The following is a 17,441-nucleotide window of genomic DNA, read 5'->3' as shown; positions in this document are numbered from 1 at the left end:
CAGGAGGGATGTATTTAAAATCCTCTAATTTATCTAATAACATCTTTAGCGCCTTTTTGTGTAGGTTTGGTATTGTAATGGAAATGCACTCTAGTTAGATGAAGAGCTCCTGGGAGAAACTGCCGGCATTGTTTACATGTAGGGACATGTAAATAGCACTTGGAGCTGACTGGGGAAATACCCTGACCAGCTACGCACCCTGGAAATGCACCTTTCAATTTTGTCATCTGTCGCTGCGGTCAAAATAATATCTAACATTTCAGATATTAATGTTTGTGACTCGGGGTCTTCAAAGACATGCCGTTCCCACGTGCCAAGCCCAGGCAGTGCAGAGGTTCCTCATGTCAGGGGGGTATTTTTTTTTCTGCTGTTTAGGTCCTGAGTCTCTGTTTTAGGAACAGTTGTTGCCTCAGGTTTTACCCAGGTTCCCTCTTCTCCTATTAGTGGACATTGCTGAGAGCTGTAAGTGACACAAACCAAGTTTTTGTTTTCCTTAAAAAGTTTCAGCACTGGGGTGCTGAGGGCAAGCCTTGGACTGAGCAACGAGCTCCGGCTCCTAGAGGTGCTAGCACAGCCTGTCACCTTGGTGCCCACAGCCAGCTCTGCCTGCCTCGTGTTTGTAAATCCTTTTGTGCACTATTCCGGCTGAACCTTCATCATTCCGTGCGTGTTTTCAGAACGCTGTCCCGGCAGCGTTGCTCACTGCTGGCGTGATGATTCTGTCCCAGGCATCACAGTCTCTCGCTTTTGATGTAGCACAGAAACTGCATCTAACGTGCCTGGATCCAGCGACGGGGCTCGGGAGCATCGGCGCTAAGAATAGCGCTGCAAAACCTGCTCGGGATGAGCTAAATACAGGCGGACGAGACGAGACAGAAAATCCGTTTGCACACACGCCAGAGGCAAAGGAGGTCCCGGTGTGTTTTCCTCTTGCTGATTGCCCTCACCCCGGGGCATGGCAGGACGTAAACAGGATCAGAGCCGCTGTGCAGCGCAGGGAAGGGCCGGTCCCGGGGCAGCTGATCTGCTCAGTCCTGCTTCACTAGCACAGGCTGCTGAGCCTCCGGGTGCTGCGGGAGCGGAACGCGGGGCTGCTCCTTCTAGGAAACACGGACAGTGCAGGGACGCCGGACGAGTGAATCCCGTGTAACTTCAAGGGTCAAAGCATCTCTTGGACAAAGCTGTTTACTGCTAATCTTCTTTTTAAATAATTTATAGATCTGTTGACTAGAAAATAATGAGGGCCAAAGGGCTTATTTTGTCTGTGTATTCTAAACCTGTTAGATAATCTTGCTGTTAGCAGCAGCCTGTGGGATCAATAGTCTGGAAAAAATGATGGTAAAATGGCTTTTCAAAAAACTCCAAATGTAGCAGATCTGATTTGGTTTCTGGAATTCAGATCTTGCTACTGAAGCTTTGGCACATGGGCAGGTTTAGGATGGCAGTTGGCTTTCCTGGGCAGTGAACCAAATGCAAATGCAAGGGATGGTCACCATGAGCTTTTCAGGCTCCAGGATGAAGTCTGATGAGTCTGGTTTCATGTGTTGTTTTTCTGCTCTGGATCTGTTTGGACTGATGCTTCTAGGCTGACATCTCCAACCACACTGAAAGCTTGTGACCAGACCTACTGCGCCTAAGCAGAGGAAATAAGTTAAGGAAGTATCTGTAGTCTTTGCCTGTTTGCTGGACCAGCTGATCCAGAAATCTGTTGTTGATGGACAGTCTCTGAGACTGAATTATCTTGTCTGTCTTTGCACAGTCCTGCTGTGGACATGTCCTCTGGAGGACATTGTTACCCCAGGATAATGATGGAAACTGAAGGTTTCAGGCTGTGCCAGCAAGAGACACCTGAAGAAGTTAAGGCAGACCAATGGGAAATAAAAAGTCATGCATAAATGAAGAGGCATTAAACTCCTCTTGAATAAGAGAATGTACTTTAAAGTGGCCTTGGTTTGCTATAGATTAATTAACCTTGGGAGATATCAGGCTTAATTAAGCTACAGTGAGATAAAGCCACTTTCCTCTTGATATACATCATTCACAAGGGAGCTTTTTAACCGTATGCACATCAATGTCATATCTCCTAGGGGTTTGCTTTAACTTCCAGTGTCCCTTGGTGAGGCTCTGGACACTTGCCTATCTGAGAACACTTATCTTTTGGAATCCTGACTCCCAAGTCTTAGGAGAAACTGAGCAGAATGGGCTTCAGATAAGAGAATGCACACATAGAAAATGTACACTAAGCAGGGGTTTCATGGCAGATGCTGTAGTGGGGTCAGGTCTAGAATTGAGAAGCATTTAAATAGAGGCTGCAAAATGGAACATTCAAACATAGAACATGAGTGAAACAGGGTTACTAAAATCCATATGGTGAATTTGAGGTCTTGCTGCAGGGCTGTGGTGCTGTCTAGCAAAAAAATCAGAAGTCTTACAAATCTTGGTTCACATTCCTGTTTGTTTATAGAAAAGTATTGTTATGTATTTCCCTGACTGCACTACCTTGCTAAATCAGATTAAAATAACTTTCTGTGAGTTTATTTTGGTTTGTTTGTTTTTTCTTTTCCAGTAACTGCCCTTCATTTTTGGCTGCTGCTTTAGCTAGAGCAACTTCAGATGAAGTCCTGCAGAGTGATCTTTCAGCACACTACTTACCAAAGCACGTGGACAACGCAGACGGGATCATACGTGAGTACAGCCACGTGGTCATGTACAGCTCCACAGGGTGTGATCTGTCATGCACACTGTACTGCAACACCTTGCAGATCATTCAGAGGTTTTTAAAGTCAGCATCACTTCAGTGATCCATCTAGTCTGACCACTTGAATGGCACTTGTTCCTTCTCCCTGCGAGTGAGACAAAACTGGACTAGATTTCTTGTAAAGGAATATCCCACATGGATGTAAAAAGAGCAATGGAGAATTTACCACCACTCCTGACAGAGCTAGTGGCTCATTTTTTAGTCAAAGCTCTCTCACCTTTGAGTCTTGTCTAGTTTCAACTTTTACTGTTGAACTCTTCCTTTATTTTTAAACATCTTTCTCTGGTTGTAGTTGGACTTCATAAAATTTTTGCTCCTTTAGACCAGGTGGAAATCACTCTTTTAAGTGCACCTTCATAAGACTGTATCTGGTGGTCCTGCTGCTTGGTGGCAAGTGCCAGTTGTCCTCCTTCATCCTTAGAGCAAAATTTAAAAAAAATTAATTCTGAATTATTTCAGTTATTATGGTTTTTACTGTGGCTTTTTATTTTTTTATATAGTTTTAGCAAAGGACAGTATAAAGGTATTTCATGCTTAAAAGGAAAGTGTCCTTTTCTCTGTTTATCTGTTTGCTAACAGGATTTTTGCAGCATCCAGCTCAAAACTATGCACCCTGAATTGTTTCTGGATTCTGCTGAGCTAAACAACCTTGAACAACTTTTGGGGGTGCTCATTACAACAATGAACAACATTTCATACATGTACTGAGAGGAATTCTGTCATTTGATCTTGAAAATACAGTCAGCAAATCACTGTGTCTATTCCCTCCTTTTTTGATAAAAAAAATAACTAGATGATATTGAGGATGAGCATGATGTCTAAATGTGGCTCTTCAAAAAAGAAGGTTCTGCTGTATTTCTCAGAGGCCTTTGGAAACCTGAGAATCAGAAATACATGCTGTGGGTTCCCTTTGTGTAGGTATTGCTGCCTCCTCCTGCTGAGCAGGTAAATGGAATAGATTTGTCATTGTTCTGGCTGAGCAGCCTTCATTAATTTCAAATTGAGATCTCTGAGACTTGCATAAATATTTGACAGTCTCCAAGGAAATGTTGACTAAGCTTCCACACAGAATATCTGAAGAGTTCAACAAAAAAAAGACAAAAAAACCCCCACCATAAAATCCTTACACCTACAGAAATCCCCATTTAAATGTATCTAAACCTGTAATACACAGATGCAAACATAGATTGGGGTGTGTACAGGCTATAGCAGGCTCTAAAAATACACCTCCAGATGCAGTATGTTGAGGTGAATTGACATAATGAAGGCACTTGAAAATAAACTGTACCTTTACAGGTGTAATGTGAAGTGTTAAAATATGAAGATAAGGGGGAGAAGAAGAGAGAGAACATCATCTGGACCATAGGGAGCAGTGGTTTACTATGAATACTGCCATTTCAAATAATACACCATAAATGATAATTTTCCAAATAGAGCATTAGCTGCAGTGATGCAAGGTCTGGCTAAGAAAACCACAACAAAACCAGGGGAAATCATGCAGGACTGAAGGAGGTTTCATTGCAAAAGGTCAGCAGCTCCATTCTAGCTGACTTTCTCAGTAGGAATCCTTTGAGGAACCTGGGCTGGTTACTTAGAAGAGAGCTGTGACTCTAAATGCCCAAACTGGTACCACAGAGGGAGACTTTCATGCTTGGAAAGGAAACAAAGGGAACTACATCAGGTGGTGAAAATGGGATTTCTACCTCTTGAAGTTTGTGCTCAGAGCTCACTGTATGTCCTAGTGATGTTTGGACTGGTGCAGAATGTGAAACCAAGCTGAATTTAGCTGGCTGCTTTTGATATCCAGTTCTATGTCAGTTTTTTTTGTGAACCCAGATTTGTACTCAATTATACAAGGAGACATTTACCTGATTTGCCTCAATGTGAATTTGCTAAAAAAAAAAAAAAAAAAAATAATCAAATTATTCCAGATTTCCTTAGTGACACATTTCACTCTGAGAATTGCAATGTGGCAAATCATATTGCATACTTAGGAGTGGTAAAAGCAGTTACTGGTGTGCTGGTGGAAAGGAAATTCCAAGCTTCATGAAAGAAGAATACAAATCTTAAAAGAAGGAAAACTGTTTTGAGTTCATAAATGTAGGAATGTGTGAATATGGGCCTGGTATACTTGGGGTGTCTTTGGATATCAAGCACAGAATCTGAGAGTCATGGACCATGACTGACTCTCCTCTTCCAGTTGTGCTGGAGAGGAGCAAGAGAGCTTCTGTGAAGATTGAAAGATGTTTGATTTCCTTTTTGAAAGGTCAGCTTAAGAATGTTTAGTTTTCTTTTTTTGTGGAGGAAGGTAAGTCACCTGGGGGTCTGGCATTGTTAAGGAACCACCAAAGGAGACTGGACAGTTACCTGGTGGACGTATCTAAAATATCCAGCAGAGTCCACAAGGCAAATCACTAAGCCTCATTAGCCAGTCTTTCCAGGTACTATTTCTAGGAGATGGGATAACTGTAGCCAAGACACAGAGAGGTCATTGACTCATCAGAAACTGGAGTTCTTGACTTGGACATTGGCTGGATGATACCTGCAAACATGGGCACTGATCCCTGCTGTCACACTGCATTTTCAGGAAAGGTCTTAAAACTTAGGTAGAATCTGGTTTCTGGTGTTCTGCCTACCCTGATTTTACCCTAAAAGAAGTCAGTTGTCTTTGGGAACACTTAATACCTGAGCTGGATTTCCCACTAGCTGTGGTACAATAAGCACTGCTTCCAGCACTGGGGATTTTGGAGCAGCAGGAGGGAAATGCAATTCTCTGTGGCACGACCACAATGGCAGCTGAGTCAGCTCTGGCACTGCAGCCTGAACAATTGATGACTAATTTACAGCTGTGAGGGGGTGGTTTGACTGATGTGGTTCTTTCTACTGTTTTAACCTCCAGAGAACTAATGGTGATGCTGCCTCTCCATCTCCCTGCTGGGGAGGGCATTTGGTGGCTCAGCACAGCCAGGGGGGTCACTCCCTCCCTCCTTCAGAGAGATGCTCTGAGGTGGAGCAGCCACGTGCCCCATCTCCTGGCATATGTCCCCACTGGAAAACAATGGAAGAGCAAGTCTGTGTGGTTCACTTCTGGAAAATATCACTTGGACATGTCAGGCTGTACATGTTCCCTCTTTAAATGCATTTTCCAGCAAAGACATTTCTGGTGGCACTGGTTAGAGAAGTACAGGAGTTGTGAGGGAACTGGTACCCCTTCCTATGGCAGTGGTGGGATGACCTGTCATTGGATTTCCACCACTTGTTGTTAAAGCTGTGTGCTCAAAAAGCCAAGGCTGCTTCTTTTGATTAGGTATGTAGCTGATTTCCAGCCTGATGGCTGCTCTTGCCGATCAAGCTTGAACCAACCCATAATCAGCAGAGCTGGGAATATATCTTGCTCCTAAGGATCTTGGCCCCTGATCATTATAGCCCGTATCTGGTGTAGACCTAGTACAGAAATGAAAAAATGCTGCTTTTAGGTTCTTCACAGAATTTCTGTGAACCAAGGGATGCTGTAACCCTCTCCTCTGCTCCCTGTATTTGAGCTGTTCCTCTTCCAGGAATGACTGACACTCATGGATTGCTGCTGGTTAGCTTTGAAGATCTCTGGCTTTGGGGAACGATCATGAACAAAGAGATTTTGATGTCTTCAGCTCTGATCCTTCCTTCCTGTTTTCCTTCCCTGAATTTCAGAACAATTGTCAAGTCCCTGAGTTTTCACATTTTAAAATTACTATGTCCCAGGAGTGACAGTTCAGCATTTTCTCAAATTTAAGACCTTCATGGTTTTCTCATTTGCTCATGCAGATTTCTTTGACACAGGGTGTAGTCAGGGATCTAGAAATAATGTTAAGAAACTAGGAAGGTACCTGGATGTGTATGTACCCTACTGAATGTGTGGTCTGCCAGAACATCTTAAAGTAACAGTTAATTGCTGTAGATGATTTAGTCAGGCTGCATTGCCTCAGTTCTGCAGGGAGGGGTTGTGTGAAATATTGTTTAGACTAAACCCAATGTCATTGTAATGGATCGTGGTTTTCCTACATGATGCTTTATGCCATGACAAAGTCCCTACCAGAGCCACAGCTGCGCCACTAGGGGATCAAATGCTGAGGGAAACTTGCTTTTCATTTTTCCTGATGCTGCAAATGAGTTCCCCAAAGGCATGAGAAATGTTTAAGTTAAAAATGCAAACAAACAATGAGCTGCTTACTGATGAATGCTGATTATGGTGAGTTGGGCTTCTTTTTATCCATCAGAGCCCAGGATTTCCCTGCTGAGATCTATTTCAGCTGCTTGGCAAAAACTGTTTGTTTCATCTTTGTAATGTATGCAAGGAAAAAAAACCAACACCTCACTTAATAACACTCTTAGCCTCTCATTTGTGGTTTTTTGCCTTCCCCAGAGATCGAGACGGTGAAGTTAGCCCGCTTGGTGTTTAGCAAACTCCATGAGATCTGCAGCAACTGGGTGAAGGACTTTCCCCTCCAGCCCAAGCCCCACCGCTACTATGAGACGTCCATCCACGCCATCAAGAACATGCGCAGGAAGATGGAAGACAAGCACGTCTGCATCCCAGACTTCAACATGCTCTTCAACCTTGAGGTAAAGAGAGATGGTGTGGAAGACAAATGCTAAATACAGTTTCCATTCCTGGGGAAACTAGGCTGTCTTCTACTGCAAAAATGAAAGCCATAGCTGTGAGGGACCTGGGGAGGACTGGCAGCGAAGAAGCAAACTTGGTCTTAAGTTAGTTCAGGTGATATTCTTTAACCACAGCTGCAGCACAACATGCACTTTCTACATAGGGTATATAGAATAAAAGAGGAATTTTCCCAGATTTTTGCTGAAATGTCATCTAACTAAGCAAAGTTTGCACCCTGAGGTAGCCACTCATGCAGTGGCTGAGGGACTGACCTGCCACTGTGCGGAGAGCAGCTCTGCTTTGGTGAGAGGCAGCAGATGTGCTGTAGTACCATGGGATACACCAAGGCAGGGGCCCCTCTTTGGCTGAGGGTGCTTGGCTGTAGGAGAGGACTGCAAGGGGAAGGAGGAAGTTGTAGAGCTTACAGTGCATCACTGATACCAGTTGTCTGCAGGGGTGGGTCTGTAGCGCTTTTCAACTCTTCCTCTTGGGAGGAAGAAGCCAAAAGCAAGAATAAGAAAAGTGAGAAAAAAACCCAGCAAAACAAACACAAAACACAAAACTGACAGGAGAATGGGATGCAGTTCACACAAGAATCCAGCAACATGAGTAGTTTGGTGTAACTGCGGCCAGACATTAATTCCTTTATGTAGCCATTGGCCAAACACTCATGCTTACTCTTTCTACAGATACAGAACTGGACACTGAAGAACAGCAAATGCAAGAAAGTGGCAAGAATCTTACCTTTAAGATCAGATTGTTGCATAGTTGAGTCTTTGTTGCATCCTGTCACTTTAATAACCATCTTCTGCCCCCTCCACCTTCTTGCCTTTAGATGATACTAATGCAAACAGTGGGGAGATGTTTCCTTTGTCTGTCAATTTTCAGCTTTCTTATTCCAATGTGTGTTGGAGCCCGTTACTTAAAAATTACAATGCACCAATATTGTAGTAATTGAGCTGGCTGTCAGGGTTGGATTGGCACTGACAGTGGGTTGGTGTTACATGTATGAATAGGCACAGGAGTTGGTGTCTCTCAGTGCAGCTTTGTTTCTGTGTTTGAACAGAGAAGGGGAAGCTTAGAACACTGACTTGAAGATGAGTGATGTTGCTGTATTTGATTTGTGAATATAATCACAATTATCTGATGAGAGAGTACATACAGGTTTGGTTTTTTTTTAAAAGGGGAAGTGGATTAGATTTAAAAAAAAACAAAAACAAAGAATGCAAGCAGAGGCTGGCTTTGTGTTTTAACTGTACTGGCATTTTAGCCCTGCTGGAGTCTTTATGTGGACTTCAAGCAAACTGTCATAGATGTTCTTCTGTCTCTGTGGTTTTTGCAGTCACAAAAACTCCTGCACAATCTGATGAGAATGGCACTTCCTATTTGAGCTGAGTGACTGAGCAGTAACAAATGGGACATAAGGAGCACTGAGTGCTCTACATGGGTGATTTTTGCAGGGCATCTCTTGCAGTTTGCGTGTAGAATTCATCAGCAATAAGGCGGAAATTTCCCACCAGTGCAAGTGAAGATGATCCAAGTAGCTTGTTTTTCCTGTGCAGACTCCGCCTCTAAGTGCCAGTTAATGAGGACACCACAAATCTCAAGATCAAAAGTTTTAGGACAATCCAATTAGCTGTCTGCATCACCTTCTCCTGAGTTGTTTTCTCAATGTGTTTCCATTGACAGGACCAAGAAGAACAAGCTTATTTTGCAGTGTTTGATGGCCACGGGGGAGTGGATGCTGCCATCTATGCCTCCATCCATCTCCATGTGAACATGGTCCATCAGGAGGTGTTTCAGCAGGGACCAGCAGAGGCCCTGTGCCGAGCTTTCCGAGTAACCGATGAGCGCTTTGTCCAGAAGGCAGCCAGAGAGGTGACTGACTGAAAATATTGATCTGGAAATCCTGTTTTGGTAAGGACCCAGCAGAGGCCCTGTGCCGAGCTTTCCGAGTAACCGATGAGCGCTTTGTCCAGAAGGCAGCCAGAGAGGTGACTGACTGAAAATATTGATCTGGAAATCCTGTTTTGGTAGCAGGGTGCTCTGAGTGCTGTGCTGAGCAGAGGCCAGGGGGGAGCACAGAGCTGGCCACACACAATCCATAGAGCTGGTGCCCACTGGTGGGCTTCTTTGTGTTCCATAGAGGTGTCAGCCTCCACTTCCTACAACATCCAGTTCATTTAGAAGGATGAGGATGCTGCTGCTATTCTTACATTCACATGCTAACTAGGTTTAGTCCTTGGGGTGGTATTTTTCTTCCTCATCTCTACAACATGCATTTTTCATAGCTCCAGAAAGCAGGAATAAATGGAGAAACATACACAAGGGCTGATAAGTGCAGGGAACTCAAGATGCTTACAAATAAACCTCCCTCTCAGGTCATTAACATGTATGTGTTTCTATTGATGGATAGGAGACAGGCCCAGGAAGCCAACCACAACAGTAGCACAGCCACTCACCAGCAGAGCCCAGCTTCTGAAGTGGAATCCAGTGCAAGGAATTCCAGTCACAGGGCAAAACTGATCACTTGTGTTCAGCCAGGTGGCTCTGAGGGGCTGTTAGTGAACAGCTGAAGCAGCAAGGAGAGCACTGCCTGTTGCTTGCCAGGAATAGCAACACTTTCTGTCCTTGAGTTAAGCAGGAAAATGCTTTGAAATTGTTCTTTTTGCCTTATTTAAAACTGGGGTCATTTTTTTTTTCACCCTATCCAGAGCCTGCGTTGTGGAACCACCGGGGTGGTGACCTTCATCCGGGGAAATATGCTGCATGTGGCTTGGCTTGGGGACTCCCAGGTTATGCTCGTGAGGAGAGGCCAGGCTGTGGAGCTGATGAAACCCCACAAACCAGATCGAGAGGTGAGAATGGTCCGTTATAAATTCAACTGGACAGTGTTCACCACTGAAGCTGACAGGTATCAGCTGCATGTGGGATGCTGGGACACTGAGTGTTGCCTTCTCAGTGTCTCTGGGAGCAGCACCGCATTTCCAGTTATCCTGCTTTGTTTGGAAGTTGGTATGGATTTGGGTGCTAGTCCTTTGTTCTCATCTGGTGGGGCCTGCAGCCTCCCCAGTGCTGTGCTTGTGGAAGCTCCCAATGTTTATGGAAGCCTTCCAAGAGCGATGGCAGCACGAAGCCAACTCCTGTGTTCCTTGCTGTCTAGGATGAGAAGAAGCGCATTGAGGCACTTGGTGGCTGTGTGGTCTGGTTTGGAGCCTGGAGGGTGAATGGGAGCCTGTCAGTCTCCAGAGCTATTGGTAAGAGTGGGCTTTAACTCCTTTTTCAGACTTGCTTTTCTTTTTAATTAAAACTTTAATTTTCTAGTGATCTAAGTTTGAAGTACACCTGGAGATAGACCTGTGAGTTATGACCTCTACTTTTTTTCCTCTGCAGTTTGAGGGAATAATTTCCAAGTAATTTCTTTAACTTGGGGTAAGAGTCAAGGGCTCTGCACGGTGTTAATAAAAGGGCTTCCAGATGCTGTGGCTGCAAACCCAGAGTCTTGTGTGTCTGTGTGTTTTTCCCCAGGGGATGCTGAGCACAAGCCATACATCTGTGGGGATGCAGACTCTGCCTCCACTGTACTCGATGGCTCTGAAGACTACCTCATTTTAGCCTGCGATGGCTTCTATGACACAGTCAATCCTGATGAGGCAGTCAAAGTGGTGGCTGACCATCTAAAGGAGAATAATGGTGACAGCAGCATGGTAGCACATAAATTAGTGGCATCCGCTCGGGATGCTGGTTCCAGCGACAACATTACTGTCATTGTGGTATTTCTCAGGGACATGAATGCAGCCGTCAACGTCAGTGAGGAGTCAGACATGACAGAGAACTCTTTTCAAGGTGGACAAGAAGACAGTGGGGAAGATAAGGAAAACCATGGAGACTGCAAACGACCGTGGCCCCAGCACCAGTGCTCAGCACCTGCAGACCTAGGGTATGATGGACGAGTGGATTCCTTCACCGACAGAACTAGCTTAAGCATAGGGTCCAGCGTTAACCTGTTTGATGATCAAGGCTATTTAGACCTGACAAAACCAGAAACTAGTTCACCTCAGAGTGCCAAATGTCTGCTGCCAGTTGAAGTGTTGAGTCCTGGCATACCAAAGAGTGCAAATGTGATCAAGGGCCTAACAGCAGAGAATGAATCACCAGAGCTCAGCACGTCGTGGGGCTGTGGACAGAGCAATCCCAGGGAGTACAACACTCCTCTTCGTTTGGGGACTGCAGGGCAGAGCATCTACAGGGTGAAGGGTTTATCCTCCATCTTCTCTGGGCTGGAAGATGAACTGTTCAAATCCTCGGGAAAACGAGCTGAGTTCTTACACTTCCAGCTCTGGAACGGGAAGAGGCGACGAGGAGCCAGGCTCAAACCAAAGTTTCACAGGCTGCTCTTGGCTCGGGAGCCTCCCCATATAGAAGGCCTGAGTCTGTCCCTCCCTGCGCGGGGCTGCGGGAGCCGGAGGTGGTGGGTGCGACGCTCCCCGTGGTGGAGGCTGGTTCGTCAGGGCGCTTGCAGTCAGAGCGGGGGTTTGATGCAGAGACAAAGTAGTTGTATAGCAGAGTCATACCTTCATCAATGCTGTAAAATGTAACCATCTCCCTCCTGTTCCTCCCCTCAGACTCCCAAAATAGACATTCCCAAAATAAAACTGGCATCATCAGAAAGCGTAATAAAAAGGTGGGCATTTCAGAACTATACTCCAGTCCCCTGCAAAGCTCCAACCACGTGTAAATAGATCTAGGAATTAACCAATGTAGTTGTTTCAATCTCAATAAAATTTGCTGGTGGTGCCACCCTGAGCAATGCCACAGCCACCCGACCACCTGTACACAAGTATCTACTCACATTCACCAGTGAAAGCCAAACAGCTGGTTCATGGGTTAGGAAACAGCCTTGAACAACACAGAAAGCTGAACCTGCCGGAGGTACGTCTGAGGAGCAATATGTACAGAAAGGTTTTGGTTTAGAACTGCCAAATTTTTTTAGAGTGGGGGGAAGTTGCTGTTGAAGTCAAGGTGTGTGGGTTTCTTTTTGTGTTCTGCTTTCTGTTTATTTCAGGCAAGCATTGAGATGAATTAGAAAATTACATCCACTGTTGCAGGTAAAAGACTAAAAGCCATACAGGGTTTTGCCAGGTAACTTAGGAATGGACAAACTAAGCTCCTGCTACTCTGTTCTCAGACTCTGATTGAGGTACAGACTCATAATTTACCTTTTTTTTTTTTTCATGTAACATAAAACGTGAAATATGAAGAAAACTCTTTTTTGTAGTTTTTTTAAAAAGTTATTTCCTATGGCTAAAGGTGCAGTGTAGGGGATTTCATATCTTTCTGGTGCTTTTAGTGGCATTTTTTCCCTTGTTTGTCAGTTTAGGAAACTGTTCTCAATTAGTTTTAATCAAACATGATTGTGCTCAATGCTTTGAGCCAACCTCTTTCCACTGTAACTTCATCTCAGGTCTTAAAAGAAACCAGTCAGTACAACGCTGCTGTCACTCAGCCAGTCAAACCAGAGAACTGCTTGTGAGAGATAACAAGCAACTTGATGAGCTGTTTGGTTTCAGTAATCATTTCTAGATGGCAAAGGCATAATTTAATCTAAAGTTGCAGCATGAAGGATGTTGGGTGCTGTGTCTACAAGGAGCAGTACTGCTGCCATTTGGTGTTTCCCAGCAGTGTAGGAATGGATGCTGGAGCAGTCCAAAGCCAGGAGCAACAGCGTGGCTGTGGATGAGCAGAGCCTGTACCTGGGGTTTAGTGGAGAGGCTGAAAGTCACTGACAAGCTCTTGCTTTGATTAAACCTGGGTTCAGAAAGGAGAGCCAGGAAGGTCAGTTGCCCTTATTTTCCTAAGCAGAGCATTATTTATCCAACTGGGAAACAAAGTGCCCACCAGCTCCTCCCTCCTCTGGGGGTGATGGGAAGCCCTTAGAAGAGTGGTTAATTGGAACGTAAGGAAGCAGGCAATTCCCATCAGCTCCACTAATGCACATCCTGTTACTATTCTCTGTTACAGTAAGACATTTGGAAGAGTATGAATAAAGTTTTCATAGGTGTGTGTTGTACAATTCATATCATTTTAGCAGTAACAATTTAATAACAGTATTAGTATTTAGCTAGAATTTGCAAAGTATTAAGTAGTCAGGAGATTATTCAAGGCAAGGTTTGAATTCTGCCAATTTCTGCTTCTTCTATCTTTGATGCACTATTTAAAAGCAATCTGATGAACAGCAAAAGGCTTCTTGAGTAACCAGGAGTTGGGGTGTAGCTTTAGATTCCTTTGATCTTCAGACTTTTTTTCTTTTTTTTTTAATCTTATAGGATCATTGGCTCTTACTGGTCATCTTACTAAGCCTTAGCTGTTGTCAACGTTCTCTTTAGCTGCAGCGTGTGTTCCAAGTCAGATTTACTGAGGAAAGTTGAGAAAACCATGAAATGGTAAAATATGCAACTCGGGGGCACCTCTGTGGTGCCTTTGTTTTCAGTTATTTGCAGTAATAATGATGCATTGAAAGTCCTTCTTATAGCCGAGTGTTCTGCTTCAGAGAGAAAGGTGGTGCAAGTGCAATTCTTTGTGTGACTGAATTAGGATGAAAACCAGGATGGATGATAAACTTCTCAGTCTGCAAGAGCAGTTGAAGAGCACTGGACTGCATGTGTGCTGTTTTGGGAAGGATCTTGCTTTTTAGGTGTGGATTCATAATGATAATTCTGCGAATCGTATAATTTATCTTGCTAGCAGGAAAAAAAAATCTACCATCATAGTTCCAGTGTGGTCAGGTAAAAACATTGTATAGATAGCAAGTGTTCATTTCTTCACTAAATGCATATTTATAGAGTAGATAGGAACCATTTGTAAGGTAAGTCCTTTCAAGTTCTATACTATTAAAAGTAGTGGTTATTGGTCTGATATATGCTGCTCTTGACTCTACACACTAGACAAAAAAAGCAGTGCTTTGTGAAATGCAGTGTTTTCTCTTAATGCCACTGGTGATAGGAAGTAGTTCTCTTCAGTTCAAAATCCTGTGCCCTTATTTGCTGCTTGCTAACGTAAGCAATAATCCCTCTCCAATGGTATCTAAGTGTTCTGTATCTCGTACTTTGACTGTCTATCTGGTGACAATGTAAAAATATTAGGCTAATATAAAAGTATCTAATTGTATTTATTAACTGTTGAAACTGAGATTCAGTCTGTGACCTGTGTTTTGTATTTTTATTGTGTATCTTAGTGGTGGTGAAATTTGTATAACAATTCTTTCCAATAAAGAGCTGAAGTATCCCTTTTCCGCGTTAACACAACCTGCATCAGTTTCAGTTTACGTGTTAACCGTGTTTGCAGAACTAGGAGGTAGGTAGTGAAAACATTATTATTTTTTTTTTAATTGTGTTGGTTTTGAGCAAGGGGCTCCAGGCTGTTTGTCTGAAGCTGCTCCAGCCTCGCTTGTAAGCTCTTCACTGTGAGTACTAGCGGGATTCACTCGATCCCCACTCTGGTAGTTTCCTGTGTACCCTTTTTACATGTGCAAGGCTGAGGGATGTCTGCGCTGCAGAGAGCAGGATAGCACCAGACCAGGGAGCTGTAAACCCATTTCAATTTGCACTAAAGGTGGGTGAAAACATGTGTATATAACTTTTCTTTACCTAGAAGTGCCATCAATTGTCCTTGCAAGTTAAAACCATTCAGCATCTGACTCGAATTGCATTGTAACGCTGAAGGACAATGTCAAAGCAGACTTGAACCTACACCACGTTCCTAGTGGTACATCATCACAGAAACTCTGCTCTTGTTTTTGGAACACTGTGTGTCAGAGAAATGTGTTGTCCTATGGGCAGACGAGGCATAATCAGTTCTGTGTTTATAGACATGGCTGCTGTAGTTCAGGTCCATTATCTCCTCACTAAATGCTCCTGACCCTGGCAATGTTCTGCGGGAAAAAACAAAAAATCATGAGAAAGATTGGTCTAAATTAGGGGCTGTTTTAGCACAAATTAATCACTCGGCACTAGTCATGTAAACAAAGCCATCCAAGGGGATACTGCAGCTTTGTCATGCCTGTAACTTAGGGCAATCTTTCTTTAACTCATACCCTCTTTCCAACACGAACAAAACTTTCTACCCTTGTATCATGTGCAATAATTAATAATGAAGCATTAACACAATCTGTGACTTAAATGTTCATATCCTTTTCCAGCCCTCGCTGATCAGGCGATCGCACTATACTTGCCAGCATTAAAGCTAAAGAAAAAAATAAACCCCACCTATTAGGGTCTAGTACAACTATTGTATGTGGCAGTTGCATTTTGTTAGGTTTTTTCTCTCCTTCACTCTAGAAAACATCTTGGAACAAGAACAGGGGAAGGTGTCTGAGATCACCCAAGTACATCTACTCCTGCACAAGTACTGGTGTGGCTAGCCAGGCATGTTGGCAGTGGCTGCACTGGGTGCTTCTGTTGACCTTTCTGTATTTTCTTGTTCACTAAACTAACATGTTCTTTATGAAGTGAATAAACTAAAGCTAACCATTTAACTGTGTTGGGACTTTTCCATTTGCAATCTTGTTCTACAGTTCACATGCAAGTTTAGTTATAACCATGTATTCATCCATATTTTATTTATGAAAGCTGTTTATACAGAAAAACTGTTTAAGTTTTACCAATATCTTAATAAAACAGTAAACCACACTTCAGATAGTCTGTTTATTTAAAAGCTAACAAAGACAGCAACCAACATCTGAATTAAATCTCTTTACTGTGGTGAAAGTAGATTTCCTTTGCATTATGTGTAACTGAAAACAACACTGGTCAGCACTGTATGTCTGTGTGGTTACCCAGGCCAGAAAGGGAAGGAGGCTGGTGCAGCACAGTGTAAGTTAATTAGATAAACATTCTAAGCCTCTTTCCCCACATGTTATTTAAAAACTGACCATATTTGAGTAAAGGTCCTTCATTAGGTGAGCAAGCACAATGGTATGTCTCATTCCTTGTCCTTGCAAAGGCTGGACACCAGCTCCAGCACAGATGATGTGGCTAATCAAAATAATTTCCTACAGCTTAGGCATCTTATTAAGAGTAAAGCATCTGTGAGTGTTGAAGAGGCAGAGCTCTGTGATTACTGCTAATTGAGCTGTATGTGATAATCACATGCAGCCCTGTACAACAGCGAATACTCACAATGCAGCACCAGAGTGTGTAGCTTGCCACAGTCCCACTTCAGCAGCTGGGACAGCATGTGCACAGGCAGCTCTGAGCTGCACGTCCCTCTAGCTGCGGGAGAAGCAGGTGATTCGGTAAAAACTGTGGATCCTTCTCAGTTGCTATTTGAACACAAGATTTAAGCATTTAAAACCAACACGCTTTAAGAATCACAGATAGATTTAAGCAATTTTCATTAGCATAATTCAGGAAAAGTGTGAAAGGTGTACAGCAGGAAAACATTCCTCTATAAGCAGTCAGGCAGTACAGCAATTCAGAACCAAAGAGCAAGCCCAGTGTGGTGGCAGCTGCTCACCCTGACAGACCATGTCTACCATTTCACATATTTACACACAGATGTCCAGAACTTCACACCAGAGTTCAACATTCATTTTATTAACAAAGTGCAAACAGTTTTAAACTACAGCACTGCCACTGTGGAACATTCTTACAGTAATGCACATCAGTACAGCCAGCTGAGACAAGGACAACTATCAGTTACAGCTATTCATGCTTTGTCACTAACCAGGTATTCAGCTTTCATAGTAGCTTCACAAGGAGTTTAGCAGCTCAAAAAATGCAACACAGTGGCAAAGAGTTTGGCAATGTGATCAGTTGGTCCACAACAAAGACTGAGGAAAACAACTTCTGCGCCAGCTACTTCACCCCAACTCTCACTCCACCGCACCTGCGGGGCACAGCAGTCCCACAACCAGCTCATCCTGTTCCAATGAGGACATTCACACATTCACAGTTATCCCAATGACACAACAGGACACATCCTGAAATGGGGCTCCAGCACCTTTTGGGCTTTTCAGAGCTTCTGGAGCTGGCAGAGCCAGCA

At 43.7% G+C, this 17,441-nt stretch overlaps 1 protein-coding gene across 1 annotated transcript; it reads left to right on the top strand.

Moving 5' to 3' along the window:
- Positions 1 to 713: 713 nt before the first annotated feature.
- On the top strand, positions 714 to 11,998 carry PPM1E (protein phosphatase, Mg2+/Mn2+ dependent, 1E). Its single transcript, XM_010009118.1, has 7 exons — positions 714 to 883; positions 2,567 to 2,685; positions 7,161 to 7,360; positions 9,090 to 9,278; positions 10,115 to 10,258; positions 10,564 to 10,657; positions 10,929 to 11,998. Exons 1-7 carry the CDS (start codon positions 714 to 716, stop codon positions 11,996 to 11,998), a joined length of 1,986 nt encoding a protein of 661 aa, XP_010007420.1.
- The last annotated feature ends 5,443 nt before the right edge of the window (positions 11,999 to 17,441 follow it).

This window comes from Chaetura pelagica, unplaced genomic scaffold, assembly GCF_000747805.2.
Source record: "Chaetura pelagica isolate M959 unplaced genomic scaffold, ChaPel_1.0 scaffold72, whole genome shotgun sequence".
Lineage (NCBI taxonomy): Eukaryota > Metazoa > Chordata > Aves > Apodiformes > Apodidae > Chaetura > Chaetura pelagica.
This window is presented reverse-complemented; position numbering and strand designations above follow the sequence as displayed.

Coding starts and splice junctions, on each gene's coding strand:
- PPM1E (XM_010009118.1), top strand. CDS start 714: ATGATTCTGTCCCAGGCATCACAGTCTCTCGCTTTTGATGTAGCACAG. Junction 884..2,566: donor CGAGACGAGACAGAAAATCC/GTTTGCACACAC, acceptor TTTCTTTTCCAG/TAACTGCCCTTCATTTTTGG. Junction 7,361..9,089: donor ACATGCTCTTCAACCTTGAG/GTAAAGAGAGAT, acceptor TTCCATTGACAG/GACCAAGAAGAACAAGCTTA.